General features: G+C 43.5%; 2 protein-coding genes across 10 annotated transcripts in view; one reads left to right on the forward strand and one right to left on the reverse strand.

Moving 5' to 3' along the window:
- The window catches only part of plce1 (phospholipase C, epsilon 1), a 76514-nt gene extending 68150 nt beyond the window's left edge, over positions 1-8364 (forward strand). For 8 of the 9 annotated variants that reach the window (XR_009206315.1, XR_009206317.1, XR_009206316.1 and 5 more), the window contains 8 exons: positions 1417-1678; positions 1781-1899; positions 2985-3113; positions 3961-4152; positions 5194-5355; positions 5440-5652; positions 5737-5955; positions 6425-8364. Coding sequence is in view for 1 of the 9 variants with exons in the window: in XM_058405922.1 (XP_058261905.1) it covers positions 1417-1678; positions 1781-1899; positions 2985-3113; positions 3961-4152; positions 5194-5355; positions 5440-5652; positions 5737-5898 (1239 nt within the window). In the remaining 8 variants the exon portion in view is untranslated. The other variant, XM_058405922.1, reaches the window with a different exon arrangement.
- Positions 8365-8490: 126 nt separating this feature from the next.
- On the reverse strand, positions 8491-19356 carry noc3l (NOC3-like DNA replication regulator). The gene is made up of 21 exons (XM_058405924.1): positions 18832-19356; positions 17132-17342; positions 16463-16586; positions 16129-16286; positions 15977-16042; positions 15764-15900; positions 15391-15552; positions 14461-14554; positions 14195-14370; positions 13800-13928; positions 13339-13470; positions 13159-13239; positions 12025-12125; positions 11844-11916; positions 11129-11192; positions 10959-11030; positions 10657-10838; positions 10445-10573; positions 9114-9211; positions 8780-8861; positions 8491-8700 (listed from the first exon to the last, which is right to left on the reverse strand). Exons 1-21 carry the CDS (start codon positions 18838-18840, stop codon positions 8581-8583), a joined length of 2400 nt encoding a protein of 799 aa, XP_058261907.1. The 5' UTR covers positions 18841-19356; the 3' UTR covers positions 8491-8580.
- Positions 19357-20448: the final 1092 nt, after the last annotated feature.

Raw genomic sequence — 20448 nt, forward strand, 5'->3', positions numbered from 1 at the left:
ATAAAGATATAAAAACTAAAAATGGTTTTAATGAAAATCTATCGTTACAGTCAGGTCTGTCTAGATGATTTAAAAAAAAAAAAAGTCTGGAATGATGGACACTCAACAATCGCAGCTTTGCTTACGTGATAGAAAAGGGGCGGGGCTACCAGGCACTCTCACAGTGAAGCAAACCATCATTAAGCTAAAAATAATGTGGCTAAATCGACTATTCGTGAAAAGAAAGAACGCCATGATGAGCTCATGAACATCAAAAGACCTGGGGGAAAAAACTCGCAAAACAACTGGAGTAGATTCACCCAAGTATTCCTTCTCTGGTGAACATCAACATGAACATTAAGAACATGCTCCAGGAGCTAGGTGTATCTGTCAACAATCAAGAGAAAACTTCACCATATGGAGAGATTAGCTTAAGATGTAAACCATGGTGAAGCCTCAAATACAGGAAGACCGGGTTAGAGGTTGCCAAAAAAGGCTGTGTACATCATCATCTGGAGAAGAGCTCATGATCTGATCAGACAAACGCTTCTGTAGTCATTGGATGGAGCTTCAGAGTGCAGATGGAGAACGATCAGAAACGTATTTCTAAAGCAGCCTAAAACTTTTTTTTATAAGGCAAAGAAAAGAGCTTCAAAGTGCTCCAGGATGGACTAAAGGCCTGGCAGAGCTTCACTGGGGATGAAAGTATCAGATTTATGATTTTTAGTTCGTCCAATTACTTTTGCCCTTTCTGTAAGTTCAGCTTCAATATAATGTGGTAGACATTGTATGGATATTTCTATACACTGATCTTCTTGTGCCACCACAACAGCTCTGATCCATCATGACATGGACTTTACAGGACCTCTGATGGTGTGCTGCGGTACCAAGACGCTACAGCAGATCCTTTAATTCTCAAAGTTGTGAGGTGGAGCCTACATGCTGGTCGATCACATCTCGGGGATACTCAATCGGATTGAGATCTGGAGGAATTCTGAGGCAACACCGTAGTCGTGTTCCTTAAACGGTTCCTTTGGGTGTACGAGAGCAGGGAGCTGAAGGGGTGGACACTGATATGAGGACACTGATACTGTTAGCATGATCTGTATGCATGAGTCATGCCAGCATGCATGCACTAATGTGGTTTCCCCAGAAAGCCCTCTGAATTCCATTATCTTATCTTAACTGGTAGAGCATTCAGTGTAATGCTGGCTCGGAGATCAGTTTAGCGATCACTGAAGCTAATGCCATGTATTGGATTGGCTTATTTGGTAGTGTGGTAAGAAACCGGTCTCTCAGCAGCAAGGATTTGTTGTGTAGGGTGTAAACAAAGTGCTACAGCTTTGTGTTATTCCTGAGGCACGTTATATAAATGTCTGTTTATTTTACCTCCCTGTCATCCAGTAGTGGTAATAACTTGCTATCCGTGTGCACCAGGTGGTATCTGGGCAGAATGTGTGCCCTGGGAACAGCAGCGGCAGCCCCTGCGTGGAGGTGGAGGTACTCGGTTTGCCGGCTGATGCCTGCCACTTCCGCACCAAACCCATCCACCGCAACACACTTAACCCCATGTGGAGCGAGAGCTTCACCTTCCAGGTGCACTTTGAGGACATGACATTCCTGCGCCTGGCTGTAGTGGAGAACAACAGCTCGCAGGTCACGGCGCAGAGGATCCTGCCGCTGAAGGCACTCAAACCCGGTCAGAAACGCTACCATCTCTACAGAGCGGATGAGATTTTCTGTAGTTCTAGAATCTTATCAGAGTTGTAGTGATGCATCTGCTCATGCTCGCTTCCCTCAGGATACAGACACCTGCAGCTGAGGAATCAGCACAACGAGGCACTGGAGGTCTCCACCCTCTTCATGTTCAGCCGCAGGACAGAGGAAAGTCCTGATGGAGCCGTGAGACCGGCCGCTGCGGTAAGAATCCGTCATGAGAGCCACTTTTTACTTGCACCCTGGAATCAATTTGTAGCCTTTATGTTTTTAACTCTCCTTTTAATTCATTTCCTTTTCACTAATTATTACTAATGACATTCTTTAAGCAGCCATTATTTTATTTTATTTAGATTTATCTATCTATCTGTCCGTCCGTCTCTGTACCTGTCTGTCTGTCTTTATATTTATCAGTCTGTTGATCTGTTTGTTAGTGTATCTCTGTTTTTCTGTCAGTCAGTTTGTCTTTCTCTCTGTCTATCTGTCTATCTATCTGTCTGTTAGTTTATGTCTTTCTGTCAGTCTGACTGTCTATCTATCTATCTATCTCTGTGTGTCTGTCTATCTATCTATCTATCTATCTGTTTTTCTGTCTGTCTATCTCCCACAATTCACTAATTATTACTAATGACATTCTTTCAGCAGCCATTATTTTATTTGATTTAGATCTATCTATCTATCCGGCTGTCTATTTATCTGTTTATCTGTCTGAGTCTACTTGCCTGTCTATCTGTCTGTTGATCTGTCTATTAGTTTATCTGTCTGTCTATCTGTCTGCTTGTCTGTCCGTCTCCCACAAGCCCACCATTCATTTCCTTTTTCACAAATTATTACTAATGACATTCTCTCAGCAGCCATTATTTTATTTTATTTTATTTCCTTTGCTGGGTGTAATTAATTAAATTAGTAGTAATCATGTAAAGGTCAAAGCGGTTCACTGAACGGTGGAAAAAATTACTGAAATATTTTTCATTCATTTGGAGTGTTAGCCATGAAACATGTCCAGGGAACAGGACAGTGTGTTTAGGGAAACGTGTTGGAAATGGTTCTGATTGTTTTAACAGCTTAAGAATGCGACTCATCCCCACATCGCTGATATTCCAGGCCCGAATGTAAACAGGAAATGGTAAAGATCGGCATGGAGTGTGCTGCACTGGCAGTCCCGCCACTCTCACACTCTGTTCCTGCGTCGCTGAACTCGGGGCTGATGATTAAATCAGACGTTATGGAGCGTGATCTGATGCTGCATGGTGTCGAGTCTTGGGTGATGAGTCGTGTTGTTTTCTCAGTTGTTTAGCTCGGAGGAGAGGAGAGCGGTGCAGCAGCACAAAGTGACGGTGCACGGAGCTCCGGGACCCGAACCCTTCACCGTCATCAGAGTGAAGGAACACACCACTGTGAAGCAGTTACTCAACATGGTGAGTCTCATGGATGGATGGGTGGATGCACCCTTGACCTCTCCATCTATTTCTTTTTTTCTAGTGATGTTTCTGACAGGTGAATGCAGGAATAGATGGATATATAGACAAATGGATGGCTGTTAAATACAAAGGTTCAGATGGATGGATAGATGAATACACAAGGAATAAATGTATAGGACAGAAGGATTGATTGACAGATATGGCTGGGTAGATGGATAGAGATGGATAAATAAAATAAATAATGGATCCATCCATCCATCCAGCACAAGTCAAGACAACAATAAATAACCGGACAGACCCTCAGTGAGTGTTTTTATTGAAGCAGGTGAAATTTCCCATGTGATGAGTGTGAAAGCTCAGGTTTACATTGTGATTTAGTTTCCTGAGTTTAAGCCAATCGGTGTGTGTGTGTGTGTGTGTGTGTGTGTGTGTGTGTGGTGGGGGGAAAGTGGTCCCCTCCCATCAGGAGAGAAATTTCATTTCATTGTAGGATGAAGGTGATCAATCAGAATATGTTATTTGTTGAGCTGCAATGACTTTTTTCCCTCTCAGGGGTCAAGTGGAGCCGAAGCATGTGCGGAAAATAAATAAATGAGAGCCACGGGTTTTTCCCCTTTTAATTCGTCCCCCTTCTGTATAAACACCTATACATTTATACAAGCCAGTGATTGTAGCGTAATTCAGTAAAACATTAATGGTTACGAAGATGTTTCTGGTACATTCTGTAGAATATTCTGTATGTGTTCTGACCTCTACCTTCACATCTGGAAAGGAAATTACATTGCATCATGGAAGTAACAATCAACAGACAGCAAGGAAAATGGTGTGTGTGTGTGTTCACCAGCTGGTTCCCGACGCTGTTGCCGACTACTTCCTGACAGAGGAGAAGATACCGCTGTCGAAGGAGAAGTGTGACGCGAAGAAGGTTCCTCAGCAGCGACCTCTAGTGTCTGACGAGAGGGTTCTCCGTGTGCTGCACAGCTGGCAGCCTGAGGACGGCTGCGTGGGTCGAATATGCCTCAAAGCCAAGGAGGAGGTAAAAGTGACCAGGTTTATTCACCACGATTAGCCATGGTGAGAACACTCGACTTATACCTCGGTGATTTCCTCACACTTTGATTGGGAAATGAAGGAGAGACTCAGACATCTGCTCTGTAATCCCCCTCTCCATGTTCCAGACTTTATCAGCATGAGCTACGTTTCCGTTAGGGATTTAATTTCATTTTTTTTAATGTGTGAGTTTCTAAATAAATAAATAAATAAATAAATAAAATAAAATTGCTCTCATCAGCAAGAATCTAACCTGTAAAAATATAGAAATATATTATTCTAGAATAATATATAAAACATGTGGTGGGGGGGAGTAAAGAAAGAGAGATAGAGAGAGAAAGAAAGCGTGAGAAAGAGAGTAAGAATGAAAGAGAGACAGACAGAAAGAAAGGAGAGAGAGAGAGAAAGAAGTAGAGAGAGAGAGAAAAATTAATAGAGAGAAAGAAAGAGAGAGAGAGAGCGAAAGGGAAAGAAAGGAGCAAAGAAAGTGAGAAAGATGGAGAGTGAGAGAACGAAAGAAAGTGAGAGAGAAAGAAAGAGGAAGAAAAAGACAGAGAGAAGAAAAGAGAAAGATTGAGAAAGAAAGATTGAGAAAGAGAGAGAGAAATAATTAATGAGAAAAGAGAAAGAAAGAAAGAAAGAAAGATCTCTCACATATCTCTTGCTCCCCCTGCTGGATACTCACTAAATTGCAACTTTCTCCAATGTGACTAAGAAGTCTTTCACTCTGGCTGTTTATTATAAAGAAAAGTTCTGAAGTTGCTGTTTTGTGGACCAGGAAGTGCAGCATGGTACTGAACCTGAGACTTCCTGTAGGAGGTGGTGTGAGTTGGGTTGCAGTTGAACCGTACTCGAGTCCTTGTGTGTGTGTTTTAGCTGATCATTAGTTTCCAAAACACTAGGGAGGAAGGGAATAAGAAGAATAAGACGAAGGCAAATCTAAGCGGCTTTGATAGAATCAGTGCCAGAACCGTGGTGATCCGTGTTGCGTGTGTAAAACCCGGTCCTCCCTGTGCTGTATTGGCAGAATTTGAATGAGAAGAAGGCGGTGATGGAAAGATTCGAGGAAGTAAACAGCGGAGCAGAAGATGACGTGTTCTTTGTTCAGGTTCATGATGTTTCTCCAGAGCAGCCTCGCACGGTTATTAAAGCTCCACGCTACAGCACTGCGCAGGACATCATTCAGCAGGTCAGAACCGTGTGGAGCGTCCATCATTTGGTAAGAACATGCACGCGGGATTAATACTAATCCTTGTGTCATGTCTGACCACAGGCGCTGAGCAAAGCCAAGTACTCCGTCAGCATCCTGAACAACCCCAACCCCAGCGATTATGTGCTGATGGAGGAGGTGGGACGAGAAGCTCCAGGGAAGAAGGTGTCTTCAGCCAAACCCAGTCAGCGTGTGCTGCCTGACCATGAGTGTGTGTTCCAGGCTCAGAGCAAGTGGAAAGGCCCGGGAAAGTTCATCCTCAGGCTCAAGGAGCAGGTATGAGACCAAAACCTGCAGCCTGTTCATAAATATAATAAGCGTAACATGACCTCTGTGTGTGTGTGGGTGTGTGTGTTGTAGATTGGACGAGAGGACAAGAGGAAGTGTGTGTCGTTTGCCAGCGAGCTCTGGAAGCTGACGGGCCGCAGTCGCAGCGTGACCATGAACGGGCCCAGCTCGAGCGAGGCAGCACACAGTAAGGAGGAGCGAGGCGCTCTGCCTCCACCGGACGCCTCGGACTGAACGCACGCCTGCCCGTGTGTGTGTGTTTGTGTGTGCAGTGCATGGAGTCCTGGCCAGGTAGGAGAGCTCTGGAACGTAGACATCAGACTAGTCATCATAGGCTAGTCGTTATTTTTATATTTGACCTTTTTACTGTCCGAATGCTGTTAAAGATCAGAGACTCGGGTTTAAGAGTCAGGACAAACTGCATCTTTAACTCATCCTCAGTAATGCTGCGGAATGAGATGTTTGCCGTGTGTGTGTGTGTGTGTGTGTGTGTGTTTAACTCTGTAGCATATAGAAGAAAATCTCTTCAGTGAAATATGACGTGATATTTCTTGAGCTCGTGTGGTCAAATCTAACAACACTGAAGAAATTCATTACAACAAAACAGAGTGCTGATTTTCGTGTGTGTGTGTGTGTTTATATGTCTGCATCTCCATGTTTGTGTCTGTCTGTCTGTCTTTGTGTCTGTCTCTCTGTGTTTTTTTCTGTTTGTGTGTCCGTGTGTGTGTGTGTGTGTGTGTGTGTGTGTGTGTGTGTGTAGGCTCTGCATTGGAGCTGGGACTGAAGGCCTGGGTGGCAGAGGCATGTTTGGGATTTGCCCCTCTGGCTCCGCCCACCCCCTCTGCCTGGTCCTTCCCCCTGCTGTGGAACTGGAAGCTGCACAAATGAGCATGGAGCTGTGGCGCTTCTGACCTTTTAATCAACACGATGAGCTCTGATCCACCGAGTGAAGAGCATCATGGGATAGCTAGCGGTGCCATGACGCACCTCAAGCCTGGAGCTAACGGATAACAGCGTGAGGAGAAGGTGGAGTGTGTGAGACGCGGCCAGCAGCGGGGTCTACACTGGTTCTGGGATATGTGACCATTAAATAAAAGCTCGCTTCCTTCAGGTCAAATTCCTCCTCCGGCTTTAGCGTTTTCTTGGCTGCTGTAACGGCTGACGTGAACACGGCGCTTCTGCAGTACTGTCCTCGACCAGCGCGCCTTTCCCTACTGCATGACGGTCATTTGCACATTTTCATCACAATGTATTTAATTCAAAGCATTTTGTATTTATTATTATTTTTATTTTTGAACAGACTTCCTGTAGATGAGCAGAAACCTGGCGTACTCGAGCGCGCTTGGCTCTTGTAAATGATGTCCAGACTCGAATTTATTTATTGTTGAAGTAGCTGCTCTGGTTTCGAAAGTAAACGCACCCTCGTTTGGCACAGCATTTTATTTCAATGACCAACGGCAAGGCACTACATCTGTCCACTTCATTCTTTGTAGTTTTTTTGCCCGAGATAATGTACTCATGGTGTCAGAAATCTTAAACTTGACATTTCATTTTCCATCAGCGGTTAAGTAGACACATCTTACTGTAAATGATTTTATTCTAATCGGAGTAATTAAGACTCTGCGTGTATTTGCTTGTGTGGAGGAAAGCGCTACCTTGCCCTCACCTTATTTCTCTGTACGTTTTGCACGTTGCACAATCGTGTCTTTTGCACTTCTGTCGCTCTCCACACGGTTTCATTCATTTCTCATTATGAAATATCTCTGACTACCTCTGCTAACTCGTGGAGCCTTGACGTGCTTTTCTTTTCTGTTCTCTAGTCCAGGGATGTCCAGTCTTATCCAGAAAGATCCTGTGTGTGTGTGTGCGCAGGTTTCAAGCAGGAGCCCCACCTTATTCCACCGGTTTAAACAGTTGCTTTGGCTTCTGCATGGTAGGAATGAAAACTTGCACCCACACAGGCCCTTTCTGGACATCCCTGCTCTGGTCAGACCGTGTCCTTTATTAACTAAAATGGACTTCTTCTGCATGAAAGTTGGAAACTTTTGCCCATTTCCCCCCCTTCTGTCTTTTTCTTTCTTTCTTTCTTTCTTTCTTTCTTTCTTTTTCCTCGGTGTTGTGTTTATTTATTTCAGAAGCAAGGCGCAGGTCAGCCCTGTGTTTCTTCTCTTTGTACAGATGATGAATATATGATAGAACTATTAAAGCCACATGTCTAATTTATTGCTGAGGGTAGAAATAATGCCCCGCTAGCTCGTACTGTATAAGTGTATGTGGTTTATACTTTTGTAATTTAAAGTATTCCGTGCTGGTATTTGGAGACACATATATATATGTATGTATGTATGTATGTATGTATACACACATCTGTGTACTTTTTTCTGACTGTAAAGGCTTCACATGTAGTGCAGCTTCATTACTATTTACTTTCATTTCATCAGTGGATCAGTTAAAGTGATGTCTTTGTAATAGATTTTATTGTTCAGCACTTTCTTTCTTTCTTTCTTTGTATTAATCTTGTGACTGTATGACTGTTGTGGAGCAAATAACAGTTGTTGTACAATAAATTAAAAAAATAATAATGCTATAAATCCATGGAAACTGGAATCAATTCAATTGTGTGAAATTGATTCATAAATCATTTTCCAGGTTCGGATTCAACTGGATAATCACCCCCCCCCCCCCCCAACTGTTCTCACCTAATAATTTAAGCTGATCCATAAATGTATTAATATTGCATTTTATGTCGTATTTCTCTATTTACTTTTAATCCCGACTTTTGTCCCTCTTGAAAGATTCTTTACAAATATTTACACTGAAATCCACTTGAACAAAGGTTGTCCCTTTTTTTTATTGGAAACGCACCCATATAAAACATCTCATTACAGACGTATGTACAGTTTACACAGAGTTCGCTCACTTCTGCAAAAGATGTGCAGCAAAGTCGAGGGGCGTCCGTCTGTCCTCCTGAAGAGCCGCGTCGATCTGCACTTTCAACTCCGAGTCCAGGAACGCCTCACCGATCGTGAAATGTTCCTGAAACACAGAGCCAGTGAACGACCCGAACGGACCGGAGAAATATAACGTGTGCTTACAGCTCGTTCAGAGAGATCACCTTCTTTCTGGGTGGTCCTGCGACTGGAGGGTTAAAGGTCATGTCCTTCACGCTGTAATCTTCAAACAGCTGCACAGGGGCTCTGTGGAATGAGCGAATGAATAAAACAGACAGGAAAGTAGCTGTGTTATGACCACCACATATCCCAACCTGGTGTCAGAGACTACCACGTCTCCTAGCCAGATGTTAGCTGTACAATTAGCTGATTAGATAATTACATGAATGTATAAGTGAACAGGTGTGCCTAATAAATTGCTCAATGAATTTAGAATTTATTTTCCTTCTTCTTTAAACTGTAAATCATCATCTCTATGGAGAAGTGTGTGAGATTTACCTTCTGCCCAGCTCTATATTCAGAGCGCCAGCGCCTTCACTCGGAGCTCCAGCCAGCAGATGGGTGGCGTATTTCCTCACCATGGGGTGGTAGTGTCTCTGCCACACACACACACAGCATAAAAAAACTTCATTATGTTATAGCAATAACCATTTCTGAATCAGGTTACTCCTAACGTTCACGTTTGTGGACACTCAGCGTCGGCTACTTCCCCTCGTAGAAGAAGGGCGCCGTGGTGTTTATGACTGGCGTTCGGTGCTTATGAGCGCTGGGTTTTTTAAAAAATGATTTGAAGTGAACATTAATCGTCTGTTTTTTAGGGACATCAACTTAACATTCCTCATGTCCCTAAGCACGAAAATGATCAGAACAGACTGTGATTGGTTACTTTACATGTCGGTCAGATGCTCTCTTGACCGATCATTGGCCAGTAAAAGCTGTGATGGACTCCAGAGCTTCTGCAGTCAGTCTGAACATCTGGCTACTAGCAGATACCTGATCACTTTCCACTACATTTTGGAGCATGGCTGTGGGGATTTGTGATCATTCCTGTCTCTATCATACACTGATCAGGCATAACATTATGACCAGCTGCATAATATTGTGTTGGTCCCCCTTTTGCTGCCAAAGCAGCCCTGACCCGTCAAGGCATGGACTCCACTACATCCCTGAAGGTGTGCTGTGGAATCTGGCACCATGATTACCAGTCCTGTAAGTAGGAGGGCCCTACCTTGCAAATTATAGAAGTTAAAGGGTACTTTTGATAGACCACTGCAGACCAGGAACACCCCACAAGAGCTGCAGTTTTGGAGATGCTCTGATCCAATGGTCTAGCCATTTGGCCCTTTTGGTCAAACTCGCTCAAATCCTTACACTTGTCCATTTTTCCTGCTTCTAACATCAACTTTGAGGACAAAATGTTCATTTGCTGCCTAATATATCCCACCCACTAACAGGTGCCATGATGAGGAGATACTCAGTCTGATTCACCTCACCTCTCACAGTGTTATACCTGACTGGTGTACATGTGTGTGTGTTTGTGTATATTTTACATGTTCATGTTCTTCGGGGATTTCATCCGGGTTCTCCGATTTCCTGCTCCAGTCCAAAGGACAAGCACTGTGTGCTGATTGGCATCTCTAATTTGTCTGTAGCATGCGAATGGCTTACAAGTGTGTGTGTCTTGGCCTTGTGACCTGAGACCTGTTGCTTTAGCGCTACAGCAAATTGACGGCTTGAGCTGAAAATCAGTACAGGTGTATAGAGAGTGCTGAGGCTTCAGTAGGTATCGAGGTATAGTGTATATAACAGGACTACTGATGTACAGCTACCTTGAGGACGTGCAGTTCCCACAGGCACGTGTTTTGAGGGTTGCAGTACTCCGGTTCATTGAGCTCGGGCAGGTACACCCCGCTGCCCTGCATGTCGTTGTCCAACATGAGGTCACACTTGGGGAAAGTCTGCACAAAAAAACCTGATTGACTGATTATGCACACACACACACACACACACACACAATGGAGCAGAGTAAACATGTTCTCACATGCATGAGCGCCCTGTTGGACGCCAGGATGCCCACGCACGAGTCGGGCATGACGTGCAGAGCGAGCGTGTCGAGTCTCTTGAGGAAGGCCAGCGCTCTCTGCAGGCTGACCTGCTTCCTGCGCTTGCTCAGCATCACGTCCACACACTGCAGCATGATGCTTGTGTCCTCGTTTGACGTGCCTGACCGAGACAAACCATCATTAGCTTACTAAGCAAAGCAAAAAAAAACAAAAAAAACACAAGCAATGGTCTGCTTTTCTCGGCTTCATCGAATATCCGCAGGAGTGAGGGCGAGGTTACCTGCGTGCAGAGTGAGCAGGGTTTTGTACAGGTGTGTGTAGAATTTCAGGGGGTCGATGTTGAGCACGTCGCCTGCACACACAGAGAGAGAGAGAGAGAGAGAGACGAGAGTCAGAATGAAAATGAAACAAGTGACGGCGATGTGAATAAAAAAGTGGAAGAGTTTTTACCTTGACCTGAGAGGATGTGGAAGGCTGTGAGGATGCAGTGGAGACTCTCTCTGTGTGACAGATCCTACACACACACACACACACACACACACACACACACAGCAAAGTGAAGAACTTTATGTACCTGAGTAAAGGTGTGAGGCTGCTCCAAACAAATACTTTATTTAGATGCATCAAAACTGTAGAAGCAAAAAAGGCTTTTATATTCAATATATTCATATATTTCATAGGATTTTTTGGTGGACCACTAGAGCCTACAGAGACTTGCCGACTTGTGTCCATCAAGCAACTATTTGGGGGACAGGACAGGAGAGAAAAGGAAAAAGAAGACAAGAAAAAGAAAAGAAAAGGAGAGGAGGGGAGATGAGAGAAGAGGGAAGGAAAGGGAAAAGAAAGGTTAGGAAAGGAAAAGGAAGGGAAAGGGAAAGGAAAAAAGAAAGGGAAATAAAAGTTAGAAAAGTAAAGTAAAGAAAAGACATTAAAAGGAAAGGAAAGGAAAGGAAATCAAGGGAAATGAAAATTACATCAAAAAGAAAAGAAAAGACACTGAAAGGAAAGTAAAGGGAAAGGGAAGGAAAAGAAAAGGACAGTAGAGGAAATGAAACAAATCCTAATAATCCCACATATATAATCCTCTTGTCCAGAGCTGCTGATTAATTCATCCTGCAGAACAGCAATGTTTCAGTAATGTATTCCTCTGAGTGTACATACTTACGCCAGACATAATTAAATCATGAAGAACCGTCAGCAGATCGTCAAAGAACTCCAGGTTAATGAGATGAGCAAACCTGAAACACAAACATGAGGCGTTAGGACAGCGAACCGGCGGCAGTGAAAGGAGGAGAGGTGATCTAGAGACATTACAGCTGTGTACAGATGTGTGTACACCCACTTACTTTGCTAAACCTTCTAAAACGGAGGGAAGCAAGATGGATTTCTGGGCTTTCTTCAGGATCCTGAAGTAGATCAGGAACACGATGTTGAGTGTCTCCGTGTGCTGGAGGAAGTGAAGAAGAGCAGAGAGGTTACAGTAAAGAGAAAGATGTCCATCATCTGTAACAATACATGAAAAAATAAACATCACATGCACCAACATTTGAGTGCTGCAGCTTTCTGCCATGATGAAGCTAACATCGGTTAGTGAGGCTATCTGATTATTTTTTTATAACCAATAACAGTCATACACCTTCCAATAAGCATGTGATATGATGAAAGAAGAAATCACAAGGACCAATTATGTGTGCAATTATCTACACCGATCAGCCGTAACATTCCGAGAGGTGAAGTGAAAAAGACTGATGATCTCAATTGTGATGGCTAGCATCTCCAAAACTGCAGCTCTTGTGGGGTGTTCCTGGTCTGCAGTGGTCAGTATCTATCCTTTAGGTCCTGTAGGTATCCTTTAAGTCTGCTGCTAACATCTTGGTGCCAGATCCCACAGCACACCACAGGTCTAGTGGAGTCCATGCCTCAACGGGTCAGGGCTGTTTTGGCAGCAAAAGGCGAACCAACACAATATTACGCAGGTGGTCATAATGTTATGGCGGATCGGTGTATATAATTTAATTAGAAAGAGGGTTGTGCCTCATACAATGTGATTTGGGGGTGGGGGGGTTATAACAGTTATGGTCAGAAAACCATTGGTTCAGGACAATCTGGATGTCCTTTGTGTGTCTCATGAGGTCATTTAAACCGGTCACATGCTGTATTTATCCAACATGTTTGTTTATGAGAAGGTTGGACCAGGGTTTAGGAATGTAATGGAGTGTGAAAGGTCAGACCAATTAACCCAGGGATTCTGTTTACCCGGTCTTTAGAATCACACAGGGAACTATTTCAAAATGTGAAAAAACATTGAAAAAATTCCAGTAATCTCTGAGAAAAGAGCATCATGACATCACTAATCCAACACGGACATTACATGCGGTCATGTCGTCCGGCCTGTTCCCCCACTAACTGCTGGAACATCATGCCTTCCAGTCCATCACGTACTTTCATACTTTGCTGCGTTTTATTTTGGATGCACTTACCAGCTTGAGCTTCTTGTCCTTGCTCTCGGACGCTTCAGTCTCTAGCAGTTCTTTCTGGAGTTTCTCCTCAGCTTTCTTCCACTGTGAAGGACAAGAGACGTTCAGCATCAAAATAAATAAATAAATAAATAAATGGGCTTTTTTATAGAGCCGTTTCAGACTGTAGGTGTGTGTTCTGACCTTCCTCTGCATCCTGGACAGGTTCTTCTTCTTCTCTTGGAAGTTCATGAACTTCTGTTTGGGGGCCAGGTCTTCAGTGTCCTTCTTAACATCCACCTCTTTTATTCTAAGGCACAGCAACGTGTTCAGGACCTACACACACACACACACACACACACACTCATTGAAATATATCAGACAGATAAAGTGGACTGTGAGCGTATGCAGATTTCAAGGACTCAAGGACAAAAAGGCCAATCCAGGTCAATCCACCAGGCATCAGACTTCTGACCACCACGTCCATCTCTCTCTCCGTCCCTCACACTGCCTGCATTTTCTGCCCAGAGCACCTTTACTTACCTATTCATCTCAGGTGTTTATATTTTATTTATAATCTGTTTATCATATTTTGATTATTTTTCTGATGATTTATTATTTCCGCATAAGGGAGACTCCAGACAAAAGTGGACTGAGGGTCCTACCTCTCTTTTGACGTTATAGTTCCTGCCTTTGACCATTCCCGAGATGACCCTCACTGTGGCTAGGGAAGCTTGGCCCAGCTTGTCCTGCTTCAGCAGGTTTCTGACCGCTTCACAGCACATCTCAGAGATCTGAAAGTATAGAAATACACAAAAGTGTCGAGTTAAACAGACAATAGACAAACCCTGGTCACTGGATTATTTGTTTTTTTTTTTTATGATTAGTGGCAAGTTAAAAGAAGAGGCTGGGTTTTTTTCGGGAGATAGTGATGGATTCTGATCTACACACTGAGGTTGGACGGTCATTCTAGTTAGAATAATCGAATTTTCCGGAAAGATCTCATGCTCAGCTTCGGTGGTTATCTGATAAAATATTAAAAACAGGCTGCCTGGCTTGCCTTCTTGGACGGTTCGTTCATCAGCGCCACCACGGCCACGATGATGTTGTTGTGAAAGTTGAAGTGTGGCAAAGCCACCAGAAGTTCACACAAACACCTGATGGCCACTTCAGCCAGACCTTTATAGGAGGCCAGAGCCACGGCCTGACTGGACTTCAGCTTCTTCTGCTTCCAGTCTGTGGTGTGAGAGAAACACACGCAGGATCACAACACATCCATCAGCGTGGACGTACTCAGTGCTCCGTGAGTTCAGAGCCGGATGTTACCTTTGATGGTCTGCTCCAGATTCTCCAAGTAGAATTTATACTGACTCACGAGTCCCTCCTCAAACTCTCTCAGCTGCTGTGTCTCCTTTTTCACCTGAAATGTGAAGAACAGGTAAGAGAAGGTCATACAGTAGACAGGAAGGTGCCATGCTGTTAGACTTTTACCTAAAACACAAGAAGGTGATGAAACTGTTACTCAAAAAGAAGTGGAATAAAACCAACAGGTGTTTCAGTGGAGTATCAGTGTAGAGGGTATGAACTTACACAACTAGATTATTGTAAGATTATCCTTCTCTTTTATTCGTTTTTTTCTCTCAAAAGATAGTCAGATTAGTTCACACACTCTCGCACACACACACTTACTCTCCCTCACACACACACACAATCTTGTACCAACACTCTTACTCTCACTCTCACAAACACACACACACACTCACTCACTTATACAAACACTCTCTCTCTCTCTCTCTCTCTCTCTCTCTCACACACACACACTCTCCCACACGCACGCACACACTTTCACTCTCTCTTTCTCTCTCTCACTCATACACACACACCAAAAGGCAACATGTTGTAACCAATTCACTGGCTTGATTCTGGGAAGAAACCGGAGAACCCCAGTAGAAATCCAAGTGGACACATTGAGAAGATGTAAAACCGCTCGGACTGTACCCCAGCCTCAGGACAGAGGCAGTGAGGCTGGAGCTGTGTGTGTGCACTGCTACAACAGTCTGAGTTCATTACTTCATCAGCCTCACTGCCAGCATTCCCAGGACAAGCTCCAGATCTATTTAAAAGTAAAGATTTAAAACTTTCCTAAAACTACTCCACAGCAGTTTTGTGGCCTCATCTATCTGGAGCATCAGGATTTCAGAACTTCTTCACGCTCCTCTACAGCGTGTTCTGTGGCTAAAGCGGTTTGACTCGTACCTTGGTCTTTTTTTCTTCCTCGGTCAGAGGACGGATCCTGTAGGAGGGCACAATGTCCTTGAAGATCTCCATGAGTGACACCATGACTAGCTTCCGGACCGTAACGGCTATGCAGGGGTCCGTCTCCATCAGCATGGCCCGCAGTTCCTTCAGCTTCTTAATCTGGTGTGAAAGGACAGAGCGCTTTGTATTATTTACAAATAATCTGTGAATGTTTCATGTGAAGTGCTGGACATGTGGATAACAGCACGAATGACCAGTTCCTAATAAAGTGGCCAGACAGTGTAAATTAGTTTACAGGTCAGAATTTCAGCTTGTTTCAGTAACCGATTTGTTTCCCGTCGACCGCGGTGTGTATCCGCATGAATCTTACGTTGGGGTTCGGATCTGCTAGAATGATGGATCCCAAGTTCGCGATCTGGAGTTTCTTCTCCATCAGCTTCTGCGAGCGGAGCTTCAGCTGCTGCCCTGGAGTCAATGCCAGAAAGCTCCGGGATTCTTCTTCCATTGCTGTGATGGAAAAATAAAAGTTCTATAAGTCTTGAAGAAGCACCTTTAATCAGAGCTTCATGACCGACACTCTCACCGCGCTCGGACTCGTCTTCTGCGTCCTCTTCCTCCTGCTCGTCCTCCTCAGGGGCTTTCTTCACCGCTAGAAACCGAAACAAAACATTAAGACGAATCCCGCCACGTGGTGTGAAGCTAGACGAGTCTGGAGTACTGACCAGCAGCTCTCACCTGGCTTCTCCATGGTTTGAGGGATCAGGCCGGTCTTGTCTTTGATTGGCAGCAGATGAATGACCTCCTTCTCCTCCTCGTGCTTCATCTTCCTGGGCATCTTCTCGTAATTTTCCAGCACTTGGTCCGACTTGCGCTTCTTAGCGTGAGCAGGAGAGCTGTAAGAACGTTATGGCCGATACAATATTAAGGGATTTGTTCGGCTTAGAAACGAGATTAAAATGTCTAAAATCTTCTCATTCAGTTACAGACTGAAGTGTGAAGCTGTATATATATATAGCTGTGTGTGTGTGTGTCCAGAAATCCATAAAAATTCATCAGCAGCTGGTCCTACCAGGAGGAAAGGTCTCTTGTGAGGAACGAGGCTTTCTGAGCCATTGCTCTGATCTCCTCCAGGTCGTCGTCCTCCATCATATCGGTGGGCAGCGACTCCAGAAACTCCTCCTCATCTTCCTCGTCTGTATCGGACAGCAAACACAACAACATTACAGACCACTTCACCTGCACTGCATCATCACTGGGGGAAGATGAAGATGTTAATGAAGGTGATGGTGAAGATGAAGGTATTAATGAAGGTGATGGTGAAGGAAATGGTGAAGGTGATGATGGTGTAAATGATGGTGATGAAGGTGTTGAAGGAGGAGACGAAGGTGTTGAAGATGATAATACTGGTGTTGATGAAAATATTGATGAAGGTGATGATCATGAAGGAGATGAAAGTAATGGTGATAATACTGGTGTTAAAGTTGATCATGATGGTGATGATGAAGGAGCAGATGAAGGAGATGAAAGTGATGGTGAAAGTAAGGATGATAATACTAGTGTTGAAGATGATGGTGGTGGAATTGATGAAGATGATGGTGGTGGTGTTGATAAATAGGAGGGTGGTGTTGATGATGGTGGTGGTGTTGATAAATAGGAGGGTGGTGTTGATGATGGTGGTGGTGATGAAGGTGATGAGATGTGAGACACACTGCACTGAGATGTAGGAGAACATTCTCACCTGGCTTCTTCTCGTAGCGCTCCAGAGGCTGGACGTTCTGCTGGGACACATCACTGATGGCCTGCCTCAGTTTCCTCTGCTCCTTGCGCTGCTTCTTTGCTGTGCTCTGCTGCCTGAACTGACGGTTCTTCAGCTTGTTATCTAGCTTGATGTTGCTGGTCTTCAGCAGCTTGCGGAAGCTCGGCTTCTTCTTCTTCTGCTTTTTCGTAGCCTGAGGTGGAGCAAAAAAGGTTCAGGTCAACAGGAGCAAGAGAAATGTGACAGCATCTGACATTTGTGTAATAAAACCTGAGAGTGTAAAAAACTATTCAGAGACACAGAGGTTTTATAACACACATACACACACACACACACACGACACTCAGTGTATTAGACACATATCTATAAGTACATACACACACACACGACACTCAGTGTATTAGACACATATCTATAAGTACAGACACACACACACACGACACTCAGTGTATTAGACACATATCTATGTATTCAGACATACACACACACACGACACTCAGTGTATTAGACACATATCTATAAGTACATACACACACACACACGACACTCAGCGTATTTGACACATATCTATGTATTCAGACATACACACACACACACACACATACACACAGGACACTCAGTGTATTTGACACATATCTATGTATTCAGACATACACACACACACACACACACATACACACAGGACACTCAGTGTATTAGACATATCTATGTATTCAGACATACACACACACACACACACACATACACACAGGACACTCAGTGTATTTGACATATCTATGTATTCAGACATACACACACACACACACAGGACACTCAGTGTATTAGACACATATCTATGTATTCAGACATACACACACACACACACACGACACTCAGTGTATTTGACACATATCTATGTATTCAGACATACACACACACACACACACACACACACACGACACTCAGTGTATTAGACACATATCTATGTATTCAGACATACACACACACACACACACACACACACACACACGACACTCAGTGTATTAGACACATATCTATGTATTCAGACATACACACACACACACACACAGGACACTCAGTGTATTAGACACATATCTATGTATTCAGACATACACACACACACACACACAGGACACTCAGTGTATTAGACACATATCTATGTATTCAGACATACACACACACACACACACACACACACACACATACACACAGGACACTCAGTGTATTTGACACGTCTATTTATTCAGACACAACACACAGTCCGTATATTGGACACATATCTATATATTCACACACACACACACACACACACACACATACACTCTTATGCACAGGAGAGCGGACACACATCTAGTTATTTAGAAAGACAAAGAGACAGACAGAGACACAGACACACACAGGACAATCAATACATTAGATACATATCTATATAAGTATATCAGGACCACCAGTGGACAGTCTACACACACCGGTGGAGATAGTGATAGTGAGAGAAAGAGAGAGTGTGAGTGTGTGTGTGTGTGAGTGTGTGTGTGTGTGTGTGAGAGAGAGTGTCTCCATGTTGTTAGACTACATGTGTGATTTAAAGCTAGCTCTGTGCTAGCAGTGTTAGCATTGCTAGAGAAAGCGCTAGACAGTTTAGAATTGTAAAGTGTGTGAAAGTGGACATGATCTCCGCTCACCGCCCCCATGTCTCTGTCCGACCCTGCTCGCCTGGACACTCAGTGTGTTTCACCAGCAGCCTGGAAACGTTCTTCAGCTAATGCTCCTCTGTTCTCCTGCAGCTCGCAGCTCCTCTCACATGGAGCTCACACACAGGAAACAACCAGTGACGGAGGAATCGAGACAATCGAATCATTCAGAATGATTCATTTGAAACGATTCGGGTGAAACGACTCGCACTGAAAAACTTGTTTAAACTGCCGTAAAATCAAATGCAGATGTTACATCATTTATTTCGCTTTATATGTCTTTTCCAAGATGGAATTTCGTGCTCAAATTACGCGTCGACAGAAATTCTGCAACAATATACTTAAATAGATCACAGATTGCATTTATGAATAGTAAACATGCTAGCTTGGCTAGCTACCGCCAAACAATTCAGGTTCTTTTAGTCATAAACATTTTTTGTCAATAAAATGTGATATCCTGAACGTGTTAATATGATCTATTGTAGAAATTACAGCTAGAAAATATATCCGTACGAATCAAAACAGCGAAACTCGATTCCCTTAAACGGGTAGTTCAAAGGAATCGAATCTGTAAAGTGACTTACGATGCTTTTCGTAAACAGGAAGTAGAACGCAGCATCTTACCGCGCTGCCCTCGTGCGGATTGGAGGACACCGATAATTGGGGGGGGGGGGGCACAAAAGCCGGAAATGACGTATCCATTTATACAAAACGAGCTGTGATGAAGGTTTTAATATGATTTAATATTCTAAATTTAGCTCTAGTTTAGATTTTTAACAATTAATAACATGGAATATTTTAAACCAATGTATTATTATTTTCTTCAAATGCTTTCAAAAATACTTACTACATAAAATATGATGATGGTGTTGAAGATGATGATGGTGTTGAAGATGATGATGGTGTTGATGAAGATGATGATGGTGTTGAAGATGATGATGGTGTTGAAGATGATGATGGTGTTGATGAAGATGATGATGGTGTTGAAGATGATGATGGTGTTGAAGATGATGATGATGGTGTTGAAGATGATGGTGTTGATGATGATGATGATGGTGTTGAAGATGATGATGGTGTTGAAGATGATGATGGTGATGATGATGATGGTGTTGATGAAGATGATGATGGTGTTGAAGATGATGATGGTGTTGATGAAGATGATGGTGTTGATGATGATGGTGTTGAAGATGATGGTGTTGATGAAGATGATGATGGTGTTGATGAAGATGATGATGGTGTTGAAGATGATGGTGTTGATGAAGATGATGGTGTTGATGATGATGGTGTTGAAGATGATGATGGTGTTGAAGATGATGATGGTGATGATGATGATGGTGTTGATGAAGATGATGATGATGGTGTTGAAGATGATGATGGTGTTGATGATGATGGTGTTGATGATGATGGTGTTGATGAAGATGATGGTGTTGATGAAGATGATGGTGTTGATGAAGATGATGGTGTTGATGAAGATGATGGTGGTGTTGAAGATGATGATGGTGTTGATGAAGATGATGATGGTGTTGATGAAGATGATGGTGTTGAAGATGATGGTGTTGATGAAGATGATGGTGTTGAAGATGATGATGGTGTTGAAGATGATGATGG

The sequence above is a fragment of the Hemibagrus wyckioides genome, linkage group LG13 (genome assembly GCF_019097595.1).
Source record: "Hemibagrus wyckioides isolate EC202008001 linkage group LG13, SWU_Hwy_1.0, whole genome shotgun sequence".
NCBI classification, from domain to species: Eukaryota; Metazoa; Chordata; class Actinopteri; order Siluriformes; family Bagridae; genus Hemibagrus; species Hemibagrus wyckioides.